General features: G+C 31.7%; 2 protein-coding genes across 2 annotated transcripts in view; both read right to left on the reverse strand.

Moving 5' to 3' along the window:
- Positions 1-1,631: 1,631 nt before the first annotated feature.
- Positions 1,632-4,393, reverse strand: LOC109595145 (glucose-dependent insulinotropic receptor-like). The gene is made up of 4 exons (XM_020010441.2): positions 4,222-4,393; positions 3,246-3,428; positions 2,837-2,971; positions 1,632-2,783 (listed from the first exon to the last, which is right to left on the reverse strand). The coding sequence occupies exons 2-4, from the start codon at positions 3,418-3,420 to the stop codon at positions 1,894-1,896; spliced, it is 1,200 nt and encodes a 399-aa protein (XP_019866000.1). The 5' UTR covers positions 3,421-3,428; positions 4,222-4,393; the 3' UTR covers positions 1,632-1,893.
- A 323-nt stretch (positions 4,394-4,716) lies between these two features.
- LOC109595144 (dynein regulatory complex subunit 7) overlaps positions 4,717-25,287 on the reverse strand; it is a 74,206-nt gene continuing 53,635 nt past the window's right edge. The window contains exons 3-13 of the mRNA XM_020010440.2: positions 7,102-7,455; positions 6,865-7,047; positions 6,592-6,814; positions 6,262-6,519; positions 6,059-6,194; positions 5,950-6,007; positions 5,750-5,886; positions 5,511-5,700; positions 5,218-5,450; positions 4,928-5,164; positions 4,717-4,871 (exon numbers count right to left, since the gene is read on the reverse strand). Of these exons, the coding sequence (XP_019865999.1) occupies positions 4,790-4,871; positions 4,928-5,164; positions 5,218-5,450; positions 5,511-5,700; positions 5,750-5,886; positions 5,950-6,007; positions 6,059-6,194; positions 6,262-6,519; positions 6,592-6,814; positions 6,865-7,047; positions 7,102-7,455 (2,091 nt within the window). The 3' untranslated portion in view covers positions 4,717-4,789. The remainder of the gene's footprint in view (positions 4,872-4,927; positions 5,165-5,217; positions 5,451-5,510; positions 5,701-5,749; positions 5,887-5,949; positions 6,008-6,058; positions 6,195-6,261; positions 6,520-6,591; positions 6,815-6,864; positions 7,048-7,101; positions 7,456-25,287) is intronic.

Genomic DNA, 25,287 nt, shown 5'->3' on the forward strand with positions numbered 1-25,287 from the left:
TCAAAATATAATATATATATATATATATATATATATATATATATATATATATATATATATATATATATATAAAATATAAGTTGCACACATTTGAAAATATTATATTTGTTAAATAATTTATACATAACTTCTTTGTTGGGTACCCTTTGTTCGTTATACCCACCTGTAAACGGTGAGGCAAACATTCAATGAAATATCGGCAATGTTCGTTTGACCATGACCATGACTTTTCAAATAATAACCACAATTCACTGAAACTTAATGCTTTTTGGTGTGTTAATCGAGATTACACACAGAACACCCATAAGATACATGTCGTTCCACAAGTTTTCAGTTGTATTTAGATCCGGAGTTTACGCTGGCTCATCGAGAATTTCAATATTTTTACCTCTTAACCAACATTGAATGTTTCGTATCATTATCATGCATAAAAATCCATGATGATGTCCTATACTAGTGCCAAGGAAAAGATCTCCAAGCTATCCATCTTCCTCCATCGTGTTTCAAAGTTTTTGTAATGTATCTCGGATCCCATTTATTGGGAGAAATTTGAATGTATGCTCCCTGTAAAAACAACGTAACAAGAACGAAATAAGAAATGATTAAAATTTCAAGTTAATCGGAAAACGTATTGTCGGTTTTATGTTCTTTTTTTCATATCTTTAAAGTATCTCAAACAAGTTTTTGTCACAATTTGTTTTATTTAGTAATTTATACTGAACGTTTAACATGCCTAAAGTACGAAGAAGAAATAATTTTTTTTTGAAGCCTTATCTTCTTCCCTACTTAAGAAGAGACTAATTCTTCAGCAAAATAATACCCGCCTACATATTGCCAGGAATACATTAAACTTCCTAAAAGCCTCTCATGTGAATTTAATACTTTGGCCACGCAGATCTCCAGACATTTCCCCAATCGAACATGTGTGGGATGGAGCGACGCTTAACGAATTATACAGCGCGCTCCGCGGAGTCTTAATGAACTAAGACGCCAGATTCAGTGCACCTGGGATGAGATACAATAAGAAAATGACGATAATCTCATTATATCGATGACACGCCACATCAATGAGTGTCTTAATCAAAGAAGGGGTCCGACCAATTATTATTAGCTGGTGACACTTCTCCGCATGGTACCAAATATACTGCGTGCGGAGTATATTTGGTACTGATCCTATTCTATTGAACATGGATTCATTACTTCAAAGTATCCTTCACTAAAATTCTGGAGGTGCAAACTTTTAGTGTTGTTCCTGATACCAATGGTTTCTTTACTGAAATATATCCTTGCAAGTTTTGTTCACAGAGTCGATGTCTGATTGTTCTAAAAGAGAAACTGATATATGACCCAATTAATTAATTTTTTATTTATCTAGGGGACAAAAAACTACTACTACTTGTTTTTCCAATTTGTTTGTCTATAAAAGGAGTTGTTTTTGTATTAGGATTTTTTTATTGTATTTTCAATTAAGTGTATCGTTTCATATTTCTTAAAATGTATTGTAAACCATTTTTCGGAAGCATCATAAGATTGAGCGATATTGACAATAATCTTGTTGCAATATAATCATATCCTTTTCAAAAGATACACAGTGTAAATTACAATTAACATGGGAATATTAAATACGCATATTAAAATAAATTATAAATTTTATTAAAAAGATCAAAACCAATTGTTATTATGATTATTTACATTTATTTGTATAGAAATAAAATGTTCAATAATCTCATCAAAATATTAAACATATATTCGGACAGCTAATTATGCGAGACACTACAAATAAATAATTATTATGTTTGTGACTAGACATTATTCGAGGCATCGAATATATTGAGTATATTGTAGAAAGAGCGACTGAATAACATTATATGAAGTGCAGTATCATTAGTGGGATTAAGTGGGATTTTCACTGACTTGTTCCGGTTGAAGTTCAGATTCAGAGTTTTTCCTGCTGCTCGCCGTAGACCTGGTTTGATTCGAGTGTGAGTCTGGCAAGTTCGCGTCTTTCATTTTGAAAGTAGAAAACCGTTTCTTGACGAATTGTCTGAAGCCCTTGTGCCACCAGGCATAAATTATCGGATTCAACAAACTGTTCATGAATCCCAAAATTGCCAGTGGACTAGCTATCAACACTCTGATGTTCTTGCAGTACTTAGTTTCTGTGTTAAAATCGCAATTGTAGACGTACATAAGACTGGCTACAAAATATGGCGACCATGTGATGACAAAACTGCCGGTAGTAAACAGTACCACTTTGATTGCCTTCCATTTGTTTGGTGCTTTTACTGAAGACGACGGCTTCTTTCTGAAGATCTGAAGAATTCCTTTTTTCGGCAACTCATCCGATGGCTCCTCGCTTTGGTTTGTTCTTCCGCGGAACATTCTCAGATCCTTAAATCCTTCATCCTGATTAGGCCTAGTAGTGGTGTTGATTTGTTGAATTTGAAAGATTTTTTTGAGGGCGTGAAACAAAATAATCGAATACAACGCGATCACAACTATCAAAGGAATGACTCCCACTAGCACAGTAAGCAAAATGAGCTCTTTCGGCGCCAACAATATGAACCAACAAATTCGGCCATTATCTGTGTACCCGTACCAACCCATTAGTGGCATGAATCCGATTACGAGGCCAATGAGCCATGTCAGGACAATGCAAAATCTAGCCCTTTGAGGATACACCCATGACTGGTACTTTAGTCCATAGAGAATGTACAAGTATCGATCAACGGCGATTAAACCAACGGAGAGAACTGATGCAAGGGTACTTGATACTATCATGCCTACCAAAATGTTACTTATTAGAACAGAAGAGGTTAGTTATAATAAGCCTTACCGATTTGTACCGAGCATACGTAGTGATCCCTGTATTTTTTTGGAAAGACCTGGCCAAAAACAACGGCGATTCCAGTCACTAAGTCGGTGAGAGCAACATTTCCCAAAAATAAATATGTAGACTTAGGCTGCTGACCTAAAAATTTAAAACGTTTTTTTGTTTTATTGCTCAAACTATGTGACAATGAGAATATGAAGACACATGAATTGATCCAAATTGAAAGAATTGAAAGCCTGCTAGAAAATTTTGGATTTTATAAAATTCTCAATAGATTTGTTACAAAAAATTTAAAATTTTTAGAAACAGAAAATTGTATGTTAAAAGTTGTTTAAATTAAGGTGCTAACTATAACACATTGAGTTATCTTTAAAAAGTAAAATCTGGCTTAAATAACAAAATAATATATTACCATTTTTTAAGATAAGACCGCTGGAGAGTGCTACCGCAAGATTGGCAATAATGATCAGCAGTCCGATGACAGGAATGAGAAAATCGTAAAGAGCAAGGCTGGTTTTCACAGAGGAATTTTTTAAGTCCAATGTTGTGTTAACCACATTCACTAGTCGTGTGACGTTGTCCTCCATATCTACTTCTGCATGAAAAAATCAACCACAAAAATTACATGAAATGAATTCAGGAAGCTGAAAGGACAGGACGGAAGTGTATGGAAACTTTGCTATATTTGGAAATTTAAAAACTTTAAAATTTTAATTTAAGGTGTTTATAATAGCAAACAATATACAATTATTTTTATTAAAAAAAATAATAATTACTAATTAAATTTGATTTTCAATATAAATAAATTAAGTATTAAAAACAATACGTAAATTACTTAAAGCAATCTGAAAACTATTTACACTGTTATCCAGACTATTTAATAAAATATTACTTAATTGTTTACTAAAACTGATTCATAATCTGATACAGAATTGACTATTATTTATTTTGTCTATCAATATTTATTCTATGATTAGTGTTTTCAATTGACTATCCGCGGAAATTACAAAACTGTACAATTAAATATCATTATATGTTTATGTTTTTAATATCTTTTAAAAGAAACTAAAAATTAAACAAAAGTATGAACACTATATAAATATTTTTAGTACATTTAAATTTCAAATGAGTATTTTTATGTAAATTTAATAAATATTTAAATTTTTTTTGAAACGCTCAAACATAAGTCATCAGACGATTAGTAATGGTCAAAAATTGTTGACCCAGTGGAATAACCATATTGTATTAAATTAAATAATGAAAAATTTATTTTAGTCAATTTTAAAAACAAATAAATATTTCAGTTGACAATTTTATCTACTGGTATAAATTTGCCACCAGAAATAAGTTGTTTGTTTTACAGATAGGTTAACATAAATTAATCTCACCGTTAATAACAAACAAATCACTGGGTCACCACGAACTTGATTGAAGATCACACTTGTTGCATTTGATGTGACTGACATAAACCCGTGAGAAATATTTGGGCCAGACTAGATTTATCTACTTCCTGCAACATTATCGTCGAATCATGCAGAGCTATCCCGAAAAAAAGGTATAATACACACTGATAACGAATTCTGATGAGCACGTTGCCTTGAAATGGTGAATAACTGGGGATTTTCAGTACCTAATATTTATTATTGTATGTCTTATTGTTGTATAACTTATGCAAATTGTTTAATTTTTTGTCAAGGTTAAGATTGATTATCGAATTTTAATGAAAAATAGAAAATATATGTGACCTTTGACAATTTCTTTAAATAAATAAATATTAAAAATACCCATAGGTCAAACAAAGTGTTTTGAAGATTATATTTTAATATATATTATTAATAGTAACAATTTCTTGTTGTAGTTTGAAATCAAAAACTTTTGATAGTCTCTGAAATTTTATTGGTTCAACGGATGTTATAAATGAAAACATTGTAAAGCTTTTCAGTATTTGGAAGTAAGTTATCCGCGAAGTACATGAGATGAATATAAATGTTCGTGTTGGGATTTGTGATTCGCCAAGTAGTTCTGAAGAGCCTCGTATCTGAAAAAACAAAATTTAAAATAATTCTAACAGAAAATAGACAATGATATTCCAACCGTGGTCCGGAGAGGTCGCGATGCCTGATGAGTCGCATCTCGTATAATTTTAGTCCTCTAATACGATTTTGGATATCTTCCATGGTGGAGGTGATGGCGGCGGGTGTCAGTAGGTCATAATGTACGGTAAACCAATGTTGTTTCGCAGCCAGCGCATCAGATGCAGATTCGAACGAAGCCTGAATGCGATGTGCTCTGGTCAAAAGCAGCTTCTTCAAATCGTTCAAGCACTCCCATCTAAACCAATCATAAATATTAATATACTGATTAATAAACAGGTATTTTCTTGCCTAATCTGTGAGATTTGAGCTGCGGTCAACACGGATGGATTGCCAAGCATCGCCAGATATGGTCCAAGATATTCCGGATGATCCTCGACCTCCTTTTCACGTTTCAACTGCTTTTCTGCCTCTTTCTGGAGCATTGCGTTGCGATGCTCGACGTTTTGCTCCACGTTGAACAGTGACACCGCCAAGCTGGGCGTGCCCAACTCGCGGGCCCTCAGCTGCACGAATGCTTTTAACTAAAATTTGAAAAAAAATGTTGAAATGTTCACGAGAAGAAAGAACGTAGCTGAATTTACCACTTCCTTCTCCATAACGCGAATGTCATCAAGCAACTTTTCTTCCGTTTTCATTTGTTCTTCCAGCAGGTTGTACAGTATCAGATGTTTCGGTTGTTTCGCGTTAAAATCGGAGGAATATCCGACAGTCAGTTCAGGATGGAACATACTTACTTCTCCAATTTCTGCTGGAGGTGGTTTCTGAAAATCTCTACAAATACAAACGGTTACTACTGGATAAATAAATAAAAAGCTAACACCTGTAAGAGGCTGTTATAGCATCAGGTCCATAATGGTATTTTATTAAAATGTTCCTGTTTGCCAAATCAAACTCTTGTACTGCAATGTCCTCTTGATATGGAATGTTGTAATTTCGTTCAAATTTTTGAATTATTTTCTACGATACAGTAAGAAAAATGATGACAATGGTCTATTTTTTATTTCGGAACAGTATACAAACCGTGATTTCTCGTCGATTGCCTTCCATTTTTCCAAAGTCAGCATGTCGAAAATAGAGTCTGAAAATTGAAAATATTACGCTTATTATACTATTTTAATAGATTACTAACAAGTCCTCTCGGTTAGAATAATGTTCAGTTAAGTAATGTCTACTAGTCTCAATTTTTATTAATCCATCGTATCTATTCACACAGTTTATCACTCTGTAATCGTCGAAGGAGTCTCTGTGATGGTGATATACGTGTTCTAAAAATGATGATTTATTCAGTTAATGTGTTATGAAACGTTTTTTGAAATAAACAAAAATACTAACTTATAACTCCGTCTTCTCGTCCCGTATTAAAATATTCAGTGACTAGCTTGGTCTTTACGTCCATAATGCTTTTATAAAGTTTGTCACTTCTGTTCTCGTATATCTCCTCCACTTTATTTAAGTCTGTACAGGTGAAGTTGGCATATCGGGAAATTTTCGTTACAAGACCGTCTTGCATTACGTATGGAGCATATTGCTCAACAATGGTTCTCTTATAGTAGGTGATTTTGGCGCCACCAGGATAACGCATGCTGAAAGCTAGATATATTGAACATTGTTAGATATAAATTCAACAGTTAAAGCTTATTGGGACCGTTTGAAGTAAAATACCTTCATGCGAAATTCGAATGGGCTGTGACCAAGAACGGGCTGGCATGTCAAGATGTTGCTCATCGTACATATCACGGTTTTCCTCTTCATCATCCAGGAGTTTCTGTTCGTATTTTCTGGTGTGTTGTGGTTCCCCCACCAACAGGTGCTCCCATTTAGAAAAATCTTGTAGGTTGAACTCCAAACACTCGTTTTCTTCCTTCGGCCAAGGTTGCATGTTCACCTATTAAATTGTATCAGTTAATCACCGCACAAAAAATATTAGTAACGTACGTAATAATTACGATGGTTCCAAATGCTTTCCACACCGAGATATACATTGGAATTCGGAGGGTAAATAAACCCGTTACTAGGTTCGACGAAGACATCTTCAGTCACTTCCTTACTCTTCTTAATAAGAACCCATCCGTGGACGCGTTGTCCTTCGTATTTGTCTCTTGGAGCCTTTTCTTCTTCCTAAATTGTTATTGTATGTAAACGCATCTATGGATATTATAAGATCAATGTTACCTGTCTTCTTTGCATTATTTCCATGTTTTTCTCCTCCTCTTCGGCAATTTTCCTTAGCCTGGCGCGGTCTTCTAGCATCAAAAGAAATTTACTTCTTAGATCCCGAGGTGGCGTGACCTCATACTTTTCATCGTCTACAGCTTCATCTTGTTTTACTTCTTCTTCCTCTTCCTCTGGGTATGGCGCCTCAATGCGCACCATAAGGTTCTCAGTGATGTCTTGTATGGCATATCCGGATACCACGTACGCGTCGTATCCAAATCCGATCAGCATTGAGCAGAGTAACGTGGCCATTTCCATTGACTGGCCCTTTTGTCGCCGACAAACCGTATCGGGGGAATATAATCGATTCGGCTATAAAAAATATATAAGATTTATTTATTTATAAATTTATATAAGCAGTATATTTATTAATTAGATTGAAAAATTGAAATATATATTAAAAAATTCAAATCATAAAGAATTATAAATATTCATTTAATAAAAATTAGTAATATTTATCATTTGTCACAAGGACGACCTCCTTCAATTTTGCCACATATTCATATCAGTTTTTATGGGTTACGACATGTTCTGTAAACGGCTCTTAACACTGTATAAATTTCTACAAAAAGCGACATCTGTAAATGAGTAGACTTAACTAGTCATATTAAATAGTAAATGATAATAATTATCTGCATTTTTACACAATTGTTATTTTAAAGAATGTAAACCTAATCACGTTTATAATTTATTGCTTAACATCATTAATGCGCATTTCAATAAACTACTTTTTTAAAACAATATACTTTACTAAAAAATCAAGAGATGTCACTACAATATAAGACTGTATAATAAAAATGTTTTTTAAAATATTTTGTATATCCATATTTAAAAATTACTTTTTTAACAAATTAAAGAATTTCTTCTACTTCAGATTTAAAAATATTATTTATAATTTTATTTCACGAAATTTTTATTAATTTTTGGTATAAAACCAATAATTAATGATATTAGGTAAATTTTAATTTTAAAATATTTTGTTTAAATAAATATATAAATTATAAATAAATCTCTTCACTGTTTTATTGACCGACATGTAATTTTTGTTAAATATTTAGTTATAATTGAAACTTTCATCAATATTAACTAAATAAAAGCTAAAGTTAAAACAGAAACAAAAGCCTCTTTGAGCGGAAGTTATTTTATCGAGTCTCCACCTGTTATAAGAGAATTATTACGGCCAATTACGCGTCCAAAACAAAGAGAACGACACAAAAACATTTAACGATAGGTGCGACTTAAAGTTTCATTGCACTTTAGAGTTTTCCGATTGAGCCGAAGTTATTTTATTTTGGCCACCTGTTACGCGCCCTGCCTCCGTCTACTCTAACATAATAAAACTAATAAAACAAACAGGGGTTCTTTTCAACTTCTGCCAGTCCACCCCCTACCCCCGAACGCCGCCTCCATCGCCGCCTCTCATCGTCCAGTCCTGTTTTCTGCATGTGTGTGTCTGTGATTTTTATGGCAACTTGTTGCGCCCGCACGATAAATATAATTTTAAAGGATCGCTGAAGTTTGGAAGTTTTCAGTTTTGTCCGGGTGGGAAAGTTTGCGAAAGGGGACCGTGAACGATACAACGCTCGTTAACACGCTCATTTACTGTGTTCAATCAAAGGGAATTGATATAATAATTTAGAAGTGTTCAAACTTAAATACATTAAAGAAATAATTATACATTTATTTTTAGACATCGTAAGATAACTATAAAAAGATTAATTCGTTAAGAACTATAAAAACTACTAAGTATAAACTAATAAATAAATATCAGAGGATTAATTACATGATCTACTTGTAATCAGTAATCCTTTGTTTTTTAAAGAACTGATTCACAAACATTTATTTTAAGGATATTTAAATAGTCTTGAGAAAATGAACTTAATTTTATATAAATAAGTTTAAGTGAACATGACCAATAATTAAGCACTTATTTTTAGAAGAAAAAAAAAACAGTAAAAACAAAAGATTGTCGGCAGAATTACATGATACTTATAATCAGCAACTCTTTGTTTTTGAATCAACTATTTTCAAGTACCTTTATTTTAGAGAATTTGTTTAAACAAATATATTTTGGTTGTTTCTCCATATGTTTTAATTAAACATTACTATCAAAGTTGAATTGAAATTAATTTCTAAATAAGATAAAACTAACAAAATAACAGGACTACACTGTAATAGACCAACCATAGAGGTAATAATTTTACACCTATTTTTAAATAGTGCATTAGTAGCATAAACAATATAAAAACTTTAATTATGTAGTAAAAATCAAAGATTGTCACCAGCATTACATGATCCACTTGTTGTACTCAGCAACCCTTTGATCTGATTAGCAAGCAAAAGTTCATTTTAATGAATTAATTTGAGCAAACTCATTTTAATGGCTATCGTGTGTGTTTTATTCAAATATTCCTGTCTAAATAAAATTAATTGTATTTAAATAAGTTATAACGAACAAATTTACGCGATTGCCATATGATAGACCAACAATAAAAAGGGCAACCGTAAATCCGCCTAATCTAGTGTAAATATGGAATAATAAAAGACATTAAAACTAATTGCCCTAATAAATTTACATGAATGCTTAATTCAATATTTCCAAGCAAACCCCCCGAGAGGGCGAGAGCGAGAGAGAGGCAGAGAGAGCGGCGCAACGCTTTAAATTACATTAAGCTCAAACTTTCGCTCTTTCCCCCCCAAGAAGCAACAGGTGTCCATAAAAATAAATCTGATACGGGGACGAAATTTCTAAAGGATTCCCTCCCGACTCCCGTTTTTGTTTTATTGCTTTCGTTTGCTTTTATTAACACGCGCTCGAATAGCCGAACCGGTTACTCCGTTTCACCTCTACGTACGACTCGTGGCCAAAACAATCGTCCGTCACACACCCTTCACAATTGTCGTGCGTTTCGATGCACGACCCAAAATCGGGGGATTACCTTAAACGCCAAGTCGGGCAATAACTTGTGCGACTCGTATAAATTGAACCTCATAGATTCGGAGTGGAGGACACAAACGTGATAATTCATCATCAACGACATGGAGGTGATCGCGAGGCGGATGATAAACTAAAAAAAAAAAAACAACAACAAAGGCGAAAACAACGACGACCGTCTCGAGTTTCGGATGACTGGAACAAAACGATGGAAAAAAAAAAATGATACCGACGAACCGCCGGGGTCGGCCTTCACGGTTCTTTCGCGAAACGGTCGTTCCCGCTTTGAGGGGCTTCGGGCCCGTCAAGAGGAAATTCGGTGCGTTAACGAGGGGGCCGCCGCCCGCGGCCCTGCAGGGATCGAGTTTCGCGCGGCAACGATAAAAATTGCGCCGTCGACCGTGCCGAAACGGAAGCAAAAGGAATGGATGGCGTGGCCGGCGGAGACGTCGAAGGCGGCCCCCGGTCGGTCCCACGGACTCTGGTCAATATAAGGGCCGGAACGCGGGCGGGGACGTGCGGGGGCCACCGGTCCAGGACCGAACCATCTGGGGACGCTGGGCGGCCGGCGTTTGCGGTAAATCACGCGAGCCCGAGGAGGACGGCCTCTAACAACATCTGGGGGCAATATCGGGATATAGGCAATGACGGGACTCTCGGAACACGTTTCCAGCGGATATACATATTATCGAAATCGTCAATAAACTGTATCAATCACTGTCAATATTGCCGTTTGCTGCTCGAAACCGCACGAAATGGTGCTATTGCCGAAGGTCGAGAACTCGTTGACATGGGTTTAATATAACTTAATGTCTGTTCAGATATTAAAAGCTGGAAATTAATATTTTTGGGACACACCCTAACGTACAATCGGAAAATGAATGCCAGGAACTTCATACATACAGTCGAACTCCGATGAATTACTACATTACTATTACTTTTGTAAGAACAATTTTTCTATTAACTGTAAATCATCTTGTTGAAACGCAGTTGCCAAATAACTTTCAATAGATTTTGTTTAAACAAATGCCTATTTGCTTTAAAATTACTTTTATTTATGACTAGTTGCAATCTTATATAAATCAACATCAGATAAACTACAAATCATGAAGTTAGTTAACGTACAACAATTATCACAGATCATAAAGTAAGTGTAAATCGAGTGTCAGTGAGTTTTCAGCCACAACTCAAAGTATCTCAAAGCTCCTAATACATATTAGAAGAATCAATTTTTCTTTCTAGTTTACTAATTAAAGATGCAGTTAAGATATTAATTATTTACTTTCGGAATATTTGCATATTTTATATATTTATTTATATTTTTTCCATATGTCTTAATGTAGTAGTCAAACCATCTCATTTTATTCAAAAATTTATTTATAAGAAGGAATAACAATATAACATATTGTCACTTAAATGCAGTATCTGAACACAGATCAAAAATTCATTGAACAATTACCCATGGAATTAGTCATTCATTTTAAATATTCGATTTATAGAATTTAGTGTTAATACTTTTATTATATACATAAATGTATAAATTAATCTAAACTAATATTTCTTAAGTATAAATTTTATTTCTAATTAACTATCTTAAAGTGGTAGACTCTCACGTTAAACACTGAAAAAGAAACTATATAACATGAATTTGACTGAACAGAAGTTAATAAATTTAGTATCAAAGGAAAGAGTTTTCTTTGATCTATATTTTATTCAAAGATTTCTTTATAAGAAGAGTAAAACCTATCAAAATTTATCACTTAAATGCTGTGTCTTTATACAGGTAGTCATTAAATTAATTAAACAATTAACCGTGGGATTAGGGATTTCTTCCAAAAATTAGATTTATTGAACTTTTTGCTAAATATTTTATTCGAGTTACCAAGCAAAAATTACACTAACCTAATACTAAGAATAATTAATTTTTCTTTATAATTAACTAATTAAATGTGTTTTTAAGACATTTAATTATTTATATTCAGAATATTTGCCATATTGTTTATTATAAACATCTTGTTATATGTCTTAAACTGGTAGACACACACGTTAAACAATGAAAAAAATAAAGCTATTCACTTCAATTTGAGTGAGCAGAAGTCAATAAACTTACTATCAAAAGAAAGAATTTTCTTTGATCTGTATGTTATTCAAAGATTTCTTCATAAGAAGAATATCATCATCATTTATCACTTAAACGTAGTATCTGAACATGGGCAGTGATCAAAATCCATTGAACAATTAACTGTGGGATTAGGGATTCCTTCCAAAGATTAGATTTATCGAATTTACTGCTAAATATTTTATTCGAGTTACCAAGTAAAAATTACACGTAACCTAATACTTATTAGAATACTGAAGATTTCTTTTTTATTAACTAATTAAAGTCGTTTTAAGACATTTAATTATTTACATACAGAATATTTGCCATATTGTTTATTATAATCATCTTGTTATATATCGTAAACTGGTAGACACACACGTTAAACAATAAAAAAAATAAAGCTATATAACTTCAATTTGGCTGAGCAAAAGTCAATAAACTTAGTATCAAAAGAAAGAGTTTTCTTGGGTCTATATTTTATTCAAAGAGTTCTTCATAAGAAGAATATCATCATTTATCACTTAAACGTAGTATCTGAACACAGGCAGTTATCAAAATCCTTTGAACAATTAACTGTGGGATTAGGGATTCCTTTCAAAAATTAGATTTATCGAATTCACTTCTAAATATTTTATTCGAGTTACCAAGTAAAAATTACACGTAACCAAATACTTATTAGAAAAATTAATTTTTCTTTATAATTAACTAATTAAACGTATTTTCAAGACATTTAATTATTTACATACATAATATTTGCCATATTGTTTATTATAATCATCTTGTCATATGTCTTAAACTGTAAGACACACACGTTAAACAATGAAAAAAATAAAATTATATAACTTCAGTTTGGCTGAGCAGGAGTCAATAAACTTAGCATCAAAAGAAAGACTTTTCTTTGATCTATATTTTATTCAAAGACTTCTTCATAAGAAGAATATCGTCATTTATCACTTAAACGCAGTATCTGAACATCGGGATTAGGGATTCGTTCCAAAAACTAGATTTTTTGAATATTTTAATCGAGTTACCAACTAAAAATTACACGTAACCTAATACTTATTAGAACAATTTTTCTTTATAATTAACTAATTAAAGCATTAATTAACAAATTTAGCCTCAGAAGAAAGAGTTTGATTTATATTTTATTTATAAGAATCTATTATAATTTATCGCTTAAGTGCAATGTCTGAACACAGGCAGTGATCAAAATCTGTCATCAGTTAACGGTGAAGTTAGGGATTCCTTATAAAAATTAGCTTTATCAAATGTGGTGCCAAATATTTTATTCTATTTGTCAAGTAAAAGATACACGTAATTCTCACTCTTGACGCTGTTGCCAACCAATTCCGTTCGAATTGTCGACGTTTTACTGTAGTTTGTTTAAAAATAATAAAATCAATTAAAATGAGAATAGAGAATCTGAAAACACTTAAGCGAATAAAAATAAAACTAGGACTAAATGGGAAGAGGGAGTTATTTGGTTCTCCTGTGCTACGGATTCAATAAAAGTAAAGTGTACTTGCTTATGTGTCACATTCAAACTTATAAATCCAATTGTCCGTTTTGTTCAATCGAAATACGAAAACCCAGGTACTTGGGCGACTGTGCGCCCCGACCGTGTGTTCCGCGGAAAGCCGTAACCCCGCGTCCCGCCACCCCGCCACTGCCGTAGTCGACGTCGTCACGGCCGGTATCCTCATTTCCAGGGCGGCTAAATGTCCCTCGGAAACCCACATCGCAATCGACCCCGATCCCGATCCTCCAAACCGACACCACCCCCTCACTCGAACCCCCCCAACAGCAACCGACGCTCGATTGCCGCCCAGAGCCGCATCCGCGATACATTGGACTCGACATCACGAAATATTTATTTACACGTCGCAGTCACTTGTCAATAGTTGCTGAACCTTACCTCAAACCGAATGTTAATAACTAATGATTAACTATTAGTTACAGTCTGAGTTAGAAAGAAAGCAGACAATTTGAAGAACTTTATGAAGAAACATTAAATATGTAACTTATGACGGAGTTAAACCAACGTTCAATAAAAAATTTATTGAGGTTTGCCGAAATACCTCATTTTTTGGTGTGTATTACACCCCCTAATTTTAGACTATCTGACACAATGATTAACATAAAATTTTTTTATTTGTTCGTCATTGACAATTTTACCACTGTTGTTATTTGTTAGTAAAGTGGGGTGGAACCTTCTAATCGTGGAAGTAAATAAAGATAATGATGGATCATTCCGACGAAATTTGGGCAGAATGAAACTGGTGCCGGTAAAATTCCTTTCGCGTTCCACCAGCCCTCTGTGCGAAGCGCGGCACGGCGTCACCCCCTCGCTCCCTCGCCCTTACCACCCCGCGTTCAGGGCCATGTGCTCGACGGACGGACGTTGGACGGCCCAAAGACGTGAGACGTGACGCACAGTATTTCGTTCCTCGAAAATAATCCATCCCCGTTTATTATCCCTTGCTTTGTGCCATCGGCAACCTCCAAATCCACCCCTCGGTTTACAAATATCCGATGTTTTGACAAAAACTTTCGCAATTAATAGAGACAGGTTTATTATGCCTAGTCAGGGCTGGAAATTCTGCCGAAAACAAAATAATTCGATCGAATATAATGGTTTAACATCATTGATGATTATCATTTATAATTTGACTGGAATAATTTCAATAACCACGGCAGATTGACTGGCGAAATTCTGATCAAAATAGAAAATATATTATTTAGTGGTTCTGGCGTATGGGGTAGGTCAACAACAGGAAATGCCGGTCGGTTGTTTGTACGCTCGCATTTCGAAGCGACTGCGACAGGCGGCGGCGGTACAGTCGACGCTTTTTAAGTGCTTTCGGTCTATCGAAGAGGCTGCCTGGCCGCGGCCAAATGTGCAACGGAAAAATGTGTTCCATGTCAAAATTAACGAAGGCTAAATCGAAGGCTTTGTTCAATTTTGGTTGGCACGGTTCACTTAATTGATATGATTAAGGGGATGGATATAACTGGTTATTTAGGAAGCACTATAAATAATTCGTCGTCAAAAGTTTTGAAAATCATATAATGGGTTCACAACTAACCTTAAACCGTTTTATTTATATTAATTTAAAAGAAAAAAAAATTACATTAAACATGGTCATTTATGAACCACCACAATTAACAACAACAAAGTAAAAATTGTTTTTCAGATAGTTTCCTATTACCAGCTAAAAAAAATAGTAATTATTCTTATAACTATGTATAACTGGTTATTTAGGAAGCACTATAAATAATTCATCGTCAAAAGTTTTGAATATCATATTATGGGTTCACAACTAACCATAAACTGTTTTTTTTTTTAAATTAATTTAAAAGAAAAAGAATTTACATTAAACATGGTCATTTATGAACCACCACAATTAACAACAACAAAGGGTTCACAACTAACCTTAAACCGTTTTATTTAAATTAATTTAAAAGAAAATGGATTTACATTAAATATGGTCATTTATGAACCACGACAATTAGCAACAACAAAGTAAAAATTGTTTTTCAGATAGTTTCCTACTACAAGTAGAAAAATAGTAATTATTCTTATAACTATATATAACTGGTTATTTAGGAAGCACTATGAATAATTAATTCATCGTCAAAAGTTTTGAATATCATATTATGGGTTCACAACTAACCATAAACTGTTTTTTTTTAAATTAATTTAAAAGAAAAAGAATTTACATTAAACATGGTCATTTATGAACCGCCACAATTAACAACAACAAAGTAAAAATTGTTTTTCAGATAGTTTCCTGCTACAAGCTGAAAAATAGTAATTATTCTTGACAATGAAACAATTTAATTTAAATTAATTTTTAAATATGTATAATATATACATAATTCTTGCTGTTAAAACGGATATAAAAGAAAGGAAATCATATTATTAATTATTAACGACAAACCAAAAATTGTTTTTAGGTAAATTTGTACTATTGTCTGTAAATTAATAATCTGTTTTTGAAGGACAGATGAAAAAGGATAAAAATTAAAGGTTGTTATTGCATCATCTGATCGATAAAAAAATGGAAAAGATAAGACAAAATCGTTTTTTACTACGATCTGTACATGGTAAACTGATTGATGAGGTCACTATTTGGATATTAGAACTGTTTTATTTAAATTCATATCAAAATAAGCACACAAATTTGTGATTTCTACAAATGAAATGGGGGTAAAAATTGTATACTTATGTTATGATTAAAGGGATATTAAGGCAAAAATCTTATTTGTACAAACATTATACTTAAATTAACTTTGGTATGATATTCATGTTGCAGTGTAAGGGTTTAAAAATCAAAGATTGATCCGTACAAACAAAACGTCCCGCAAAACACCGTGGCCCAGATCGTTTGTTTGGTAAACCCGGCCCCACGGCCCTCTCGCAGAGACCATCGGTGCGTGCGTTTGCTGTGCGTGTATCTGGTAACCGATTGACAATGGATCCGAGGGGGTTTTCGAAAGTCGGATGTACGGTTAATCCGCAGGTATTAGCGTTGCCCATGGCTCCGGCGTTTCGTGGAAAGGCGTCGTAACCCGAGGCGTAGCGCATCGCCAAAAGAAAAGAAGTGAAATGGTGAGGGAAACCGTTGAAGCGTTCTGCGAGCCCCGGCATCGCCAAGGCCGTGGCGATGGCTTATCTCAGCCGGTGCGACTGTTTGCGACACGGGAGGAGAAAAGGACCGGACCAATTGATTTACGGCGGGCCCCGGTCCTTCCTGGAAACACAAAACCACGGTCGAATGTGTGTGCCTTGCGGAACGCAGCAGCGCCGACGTCCCGCTGCGATGCCCGAGCTGAGTCATCGGTTAATTGGTCCAGCACGTTTTCTTTCGCCCCGCCAAACCGTGTCGCGTCGCGACTATAAATCAATTCGGTCACAGAAATAACGAAATGAAACATGAAAAAAAAAAAAATGTCATTTCAACTACACGTTTGACTGATGCCTGTCCGTTTCGTTCGTTCACGGTTAAATTTACAATGTGAAATGCGCACATCTTCCAAAATTACAAAGAAAAAAGATGGTGTCAACGATTTCTCAATTTATACACAATCATTCAAATGAACAAGTTTCTGATAAGTGCCATTCATAATTTTCACGATAATTGTAATATTTATACATTAACAATAATCAAATGATAATTATTAAATAATCATTAAGAAATGATACTTGTTAATTGTAATTATGTTAAGATCAATAAAATATTTTTAAATTTTCAATGTGTTCACAATTAATAAAAAATTAGATTATTAGATTAGATTAGATAATTTTCTTGACAGTTATAGTGATATTTCAGTCATAATTATACTAAAATAAATATTCAACGAATTTATGAAGTTCATCTAATAATATATAAATCAAATGAACAAAATATTATTATATATAATTATTAATTTAAAATAAACATAAACAAATAATATTCTTTAAAAAACTATAGAATTATTAACATTTCTTATTTCCTAATTTACACTGTCGTTATTTCAAAATTAAAAATTTATCAACACATATTGACTAAATTCGACATTTACATCTTTGAATACAATAATTGAGACAAATTAGTTAATTGGGTACGCTGATAATTATCATTGATAATTTTCTTGATTGCATAGTAATAGTTATGCACTGATAACTATCAAATCAAAACCTTCAAAAAGATCAGTTTGTTCCAAAACAGGCCAAATCGATCTCGTTTGTTTTTTAAAAAATACATAAATTAAATATATAAATAAAAATATCCAATTACAATAAATTCGTTAAAAAATACAAAGAGAAATTTTTGAAAAACATTATAATATCATAATTAGGTTTGTTTATTATCAAAATTATGTTTATTCAACACATTTTACGAGATTCAAAATATATATCTTTAAATGTAATAATTCAGACAATTAAGTTAATTGAGTTGAAAATTATCATTGATAATTTTATTGATAATAATCTTGATATTCATACACTAATAATTATTAATTGAAATTATACTATAAGATAAATTAAAAATTTTGTATTCATCCAGCTCCGGAACGAGAAATTTGCCCCAAAAAAAACGTACCAAATCAAATAAATTTCGTTTATTATTAAAAAATTACAAAAAATTAAATAGAGTGGCCAAAAAATAACCAAATATGCACAATAAATGAGTAAAAAATGTATACATTCAGAGAAATTTTTAAAATACATATTAACGTCAGAATTTACATTGTTATATATTTTTACAAGTAAATTTATTTGGCTGGGTTTAAAATTTATATCTTTAAATATAATAATTTGGACAATAAAGTCAATTGAGTTGCTAATTGTTATTAATCAATTTATTACACTGAAGAAGGATCATTTTAATGTATATATATATACATATATATACATTAAAATACCAGACAAAAATATTTGAAAAACAATTACATACATTTTCCACTGTTATATATTTTCATAATTAAATTTATTCTACGCATTTTAGTTGTATTTCTAAGTTAATATCTTTAATTCATTGATAATTGTTATTGATAATTTTCTTGATAGTTATTATTGATAATAATCAACTGAAAATTCCATTAATATAAATAAATATTCTTTGTATATTTCCCAAAAGCAAAAAAGAAATTTGTACAAAAATACTAAACAAAATCACATAAATCTCGTATTTTTGAAAAATATCCTAATATCTTAGTTTGATCTACACTATTACATATTTTCAAAATTAAATTTAATTAAGTTAATTGATAATTAATATCGATAATTTTTTTGCAGTTAATATGATATTTATGTACTGATAATTGCAAATTCATAATTAAACAAAAATCAATGATAAATTTTATATTTCCTATAATTGGTAGAAAAAAGCTTCCGAAGGAAAAAAGAAAAAACAAATTAAATTCGTTTCTTATTAAAAAAAGTACATAAATTTTACGTAGAAATAAAAATATACAGTTAGATAAAATGTATATGCTAAAAATGAGCGAAATATAGAGAGAAATATTTGAAAATCATTCCATTTCCTAATTTACATTGATTTATTAATTAAACTTATTTAAGTAATTTTCGTTAGGTTCAAAAGTTACTTGTACTATTAGTTTCTAATATTTCTACTAATAATTTATGATAATTTTCTTGATACTTATGATTTTTATGCATTTTTGTATTGTTCCAAAATTCTTCTTGAAAAGCTCCAGAAAGAGCAGTTGCTCAAGAAGAAAAACAAATCAAATAAATCTCGTTCCTTATTAGTACATAAAATAAACATAAAAATATCCATATGCAACATGTACATTAAAAAAGTAGGAAACAAACAAGGGAATCTTTGAAAAACATCCTCATTTCCTAATTTAGATGTTACACATTATCATAATTAAATTTATTCAACGCATTTTAGTTGGATTCAAAGTAAGTATCTTTAAATGCAATTCAGACAATTACTTGGGTTCACTGATAATTGTCACTAATAACTTTCTTGATGGTTATCGTGATATTTATGCACTGATAATCATCAGTTGAAAACTATACTAATTGTAACGTCAATAAAAATGTATATTCCCTCAAAATTCGTACAAAAATTATTCAGAAAAGAAAAAATAATAATAAAGTATACGGTACGTATTTTTAAAAAAGTTAAAATAAATATAATAAACATGCGAATACAACACACGCGTTAAAAAATTAGGAGATCCTCACATCCTAAATTACACGATTACAAAATTAAATTTATTCAACATATTTTGGAAAAATTCAAAATTTACATAGTTGTTATTGTGTAACAAATAAAAACGAACTCCCATTAAGGCTTTAACATTTCTTACTTGTAACCTGTTTGTGACGATATCTTATATAACGTTAACAATTGAGAAAGGTCAATAAAGACGTAGAGTGTTATTTATCACTTTAAAAAACCTCTTAATTATTTAAGTTCATAATGCTGTATTGGTTGATTTTTTAGAATAATTGTTTTTATTCTTCTAATGCGGCTGATTATAGTTTGAAACAAGAGAAAAAAAACATTTTATCTTTAAAATAAGCGAATTATTTATTAGTTTTAGATCTTGCACCAATTATCAATTGCATAACGATGCAATAACCGCATCATGTTTACTGCACATTTGCAAAACAAAAAAAAGATAAATGCAAGTACAAAAGCAGTATCAGACACGTTGAGTGAATCACGTTGAGTCATTTGCCACATCCAACATTAACAAACGCGATAACAGATATTTAATGGCGTTACTGTTTGTTTATTCCCACGGGGGTGTCCCACGATTGGAAAATATTAAAACGATCGTCGGCCGGGTCCGTGACCACCGTAAATTTAAAATCGATCGCATAATAAAGTTTTGCGGTGTCTGGGTACGCGCGCGGAAATAAGGTCAAAGTTTCGATGAATGGGAAAATGAAGAGAGCGCAAAAGATAAATAGTGTCGATAAATTCCCAAGTTCAATGTTGCTTGCTTATAAATAGGAAGCGGGGCCCGAGCAAACAGACAACAACGGGCCGAGCGAAAGGGACGGAAAAAGACGAGAGACGAACGGAGTTGGAAAGTGAATGAAATCATAAAAATAAAAATTCACCAACATTATTATGTTAGTAGTATTCTACTTATGAATGAATGGAGGAGCGGCGGAGTGAGAGGCGGCACCGGGCCGGGGGAGTGGGGGGGTGGCCGAGGGAGGTGAGTCGGAATGCAATGGGAATATGCGAATAACCGAATAAAGTGAATAACATCGGAAAGTTTATTCTCGACGCAAATAAAACGTTCGCAACAGGTTGCCGTAAACACGTCACGTCGCAACTTTTATTCGAGCCATACTTTTAACAACATTATTAATCCTGCTTTCGTCGACTAATCAATTTTATTACGGCCACGTCATATTCAACGCTGTTTTCCTTTTACTACACTGTTTCGGACCAACTTTGAATTTCATTTCCGAGACTGTTTACTTTTAAGTTCGTAAATTTTTCCGCACAAAATATTACACGTACGTATGGGACAAATTTAATGTATTTGGTGTAAACGACATTTTACTAGATTTTAGATTTCGTCATAAATTGGGATAATTCTTTATTTTTAAGACTTAATTTTACTTAGTTAGTACTGGTCTAAATCATTCAATTCATTTTGAAACATGTGGTTTTCTAATTTCACATTAAGCAGACTAGTTCCTGAAAATTCCTGAAACAAAAACTATATAATTAGGTTTTTCTATTTAATTGTCTCTTATTGATATCATACTTTTAATTTACATTTATTTATGTTTTGCCATTAGCTAATACTAATTAAATTAATTAAAATTTTCACACATAAATTTGACTTACGTAACTACTTCATGAAAATTCATAATAGTTATTTATAAAAACAATTAGTTTTGTTCTAAATTACTATTTTTTATTTTTGCTAAAAGTATTATAAAAACTATACATTTAGATTTCCTTATATAAATATACTTATTAATTAGAAAATTTTGAATTTACTTTTATTTAAGTTTTGTCACTTTACACTATACACATAATACTAGTGTAAATTCAGTTCATTTTGGAAATCGTGTTTTTCTGATTTTAGATTAAAATTTTCACACATAAATTTAACATATTTAACTACTTAGAATTTACTTTCAAGATTTGCCATTAACTAATACTAGTGTAAATTCAGTACATTTTGGAAAACGTGTTTTTCTGATTTTAGTTTAAAATTTTCACATATAAATTTAACTTACTTAACAACTTCATGAAAATTTACAGCAACATTTATAAAGACAAAATAGTTTTGTTCTAAATTACTATTTTTTTATTTTAGCTAAAGGTATTATAAATATATATATATATATATATATATATATATATATATATATATATATATATATATATATATCCAGCTTTTTTTATTTAATTATTCTTGATAATAGTAAATTTAGAATTTACTTTTATTTAAGTTTTGCCATTAGCTATACTAGTCTAAATTCAGTTCTTTTTGGAAAACATGTTTTTCTGATTTTAGATTAAAATTTTCACACATAAATTTAATATACTTAACTACTTCATGAAAATTCAGAACAGTTATTTATAAAAACAATTAGTTTTGTTCTAAATTACTATTTTTTATTTTAGCTAAAGGTATTATAACAAATTATATATATCTAGCTTTTTTTTATTTAATTATTCTTGATAATAGTAAATTTAGAGTTTACTTTTATTTAAGTTTTGCCATTAGCTAATACTAGTCTAAATTCAGTTCATTTTGGAAAACGTGTTTTTCTGATTTTAGATTAAAATTTTCACTCATAAATTTAACATATTTAACTACTTCATGAAAATTCATAACAGTTATTTATAATAACAAAATAGTATTGTTCTAAATTACTATTTTTTATTTTAACTAAAGTATAAAAAAACTACATATTTAGAATTTTAATTTAATTGTGTTTATTAATAGCAAATTTAGAATTTACTTTTAAGATTTGCCATTAACTAATACTAGTGTAAATTCAGTTCATTTTGGAAAACGTGTTTTTCTGATTTCAGTTTAAAATTTTCACATATAAATATAACTTACTTAACTACTTCATGAAAATTTACAAGAACATTTATAAAGACAAAATTGTTTTGTTCTAAACTACTATTTTTTATTTTAGCTAAAGGTATTATAACAAATTATATATATCTAGCTTTTTTTATTTAATTATTCTTGATAATAGTAAATTTAGAGTTTACTTTTATTTAAGTTTTGCCATTAGCTAATACTAGTCTAAATTCAGTTCATTTTGAAAAACATGTTTTTCTGATTTTAGATTAAAATTTTCACACATAAATTTAACATACTGAACTACTTCAGGAAAATTCAGAACAGTTATTTATAGGAACAAAATAGTATTGTCCTAAATTACTATTTTTTATTTTAACTAAAGTATAAAAAAACTATATATTTAGATTTTTAATTTAATTGTGTTTATTAATAGCAAATTTAGAATTTACTTTCAAGATTTGCCGTTAACTGATATTAGTGTAAATTCAGTTCATTTTGGAAAACGTGTTTTTCTGATTTTAGTTTAAAATTTTCACACATAAATTTAACATACTTAACTACTTCATGAAAATTCAGAACAGTTATTTATAGGAACAAAATAGTATTGTTCTAAATTACTATTTTTTATTTTAACTAAAGTATAAAAAAACTATATATTTAGATTTTTAATTTAATTGTGTTTATTAATAGTAAATTTAGAATTTACTTTTAATATTTGATTTTTCTGATTTTAGATTAAAATTTTCACATATAGATTTAACTTCATGAAAATTCAGAATAGTTATAGTTTTGTTCTAAATTACTTTTACTTCAGCTAAAACCAAAAACTACATAATTAGATTTTCTAGTAATTTAATTATTTTTGTTAATAGCTAATTTAGAATTTATTTTTGTCTACCTTTTACAATTAGATAAAACTGTTGTAAATTTAGTTTAAAATTGTCTTTAAATTTTATTATTATTGTGTCTTAGGAATTGGAAAAGGTAAGGAAAAGTAATTAAACAAAAACTACCGATTATGTTTTTAAAGGTTAGTTGTTTTACGATGCATACAGAAAGTGTTTTATAAAAAGTTTCTCAGCGGTAAAGAAAACATTAAGTTGGTAAAACTCTTGTTGTGAATAAATTTTGATACACGCCTCCCACGAGACTAGAAAAAAAGAATGCAAAACAATTTTCTGCAACTTGATTACGAATTTTTTTAAAACTAACATCGGTTCAATATCAGCGATAAATTACGTGTTAATTAACGTTTTATGGTTTTCCGATGAATTAATTGTCTTTCAAAAACTGATTGTGAACTGAGCATTCAGCAATTTGAAATCGCCCTTGAAATTTATTCGTGAGTTATTTTACCCCAGTAAAGCGTCTTTGTAAGTTACTCTCAAAGGATTTAATGTGTGTGGGATTGACATCGCATGGAAAATACGATATTGGTAAATTACCCCTAATGCTTTTATCCATGTCGCATTCAAAATATCCTTTTCAACTGTTGAACATATTAGCTCGCTCGTCGATCTTTAACCATCAGCAAAACAACTTTACGTTACTGAACTAATCTCATCGTCCCACTTTCCGCGTATCGAGTGTTTTTCATTCAGTTTTATAAATGAATTATTACGGGAAACGGGCACCATTCATTTCGGATTACAGTTACAAGTTAGACGGTTGTTTTTCCCGGTCGGTCGCATTAACGGCGACGTGCAAAACAAATCGTCGAACCCATTACTTTCGCCAGGAGCGCATAAATTTCATTTTCGCCCCGTCCGTGCGTACGTATGTACACGCACCACGTACTGGCGTACTTGCGTACGCAAAAGAAAAGAACTTTCGTAGTGGTTGTTGACAAATGCGTGGCACCGTGTGACGTGGCGGGGGTATTGATTGCATCGGCAGCTGTTTTTCTGTTTTGACGAGAGGCCGTCGATGAGAGAGCGAGCGGGGTGGCGTGACGCGGCGGAGCCGTTGCGAGCGGGGGTTGCCGTTTCGTACGGTTCGCCCGTCTTGCCTGGCTGCGATCGCGGACCCGCATCTACCTGCCCTTCCCTCCGTCCACCCCGGCGGTCCCCTACGAACGTTACCCGCGACCCTTCGCGAATCCCGGACCCCTCGCGTCGCACCGCCGCCCCCCGGCAAAGCCCCGCGTCCGATGCACGGAGGGACAACTGCACGCGGAAATTTCGTCCGACTTTCTTCCACCCGTTTCACCCGCATATGCACGCTTTTTTTCTGATTATTTCTGAATGTGATGGCGATGTGCATATTGGAATTTGATTAAACCTGGGCTCTTCTCTGTCGTTTTTGTGTACAGTGTGGCTTAAATTAAACATAATTACTAATTTTCAAATAAATTATCAGTTGTTAACCTAAAAATAGAATTTTCCTTTTATTTTAGAGGCGCCAATATTGAATATTTTGAATTTTACCTTAAATATCATTAATCTTAACCAAAGATATATTAAATTCCCATAAATTATATATTTTTAGATTTTTTGAATTAAGCAATTGTCTATTTAAGAAGTATCTCAAAATTTTAAAAAAATAAATATTTTTTGTTCCTATATTATCC

This window comes from Aethina tumida, chromosome 1 (genome assembly GCF_024364675.1).
Source record: "Aethina tumida isolate Nest 87 chromosome 1, icAetTumi1.1, whole genome shotgun sequence".
Taxonomy (NCBI): domain Eukaryota; kingdom Metazoa; phylum Arthropoda; class Insecta; order Coleoptera; family Nitidulidae; genus Aethina; species Aethina tumida.

Coding starts and splice junctions, on each gene's coding strand:
- LOC109595145 (XM_020010441.2), bottom strand. CDS start 3,420: ATGGAGGACAACGTCACACGACTAGTGAATGTGGTTAACACAACATTG. Junction 2,972..3,245: donor CGGTCTTATCTTAAAAAATG/GTAATATATTAT, acceptor TTAAATTTTTAG/GTCAGCAGCCTAAGTCTACA. Junction 2,784..2,836: donor CGTATGCTCGGTACAAATCG/GTAAGGCTTATT, acceptor ACATTTTGGTAG/GCATGATAGTATCAAGTACC.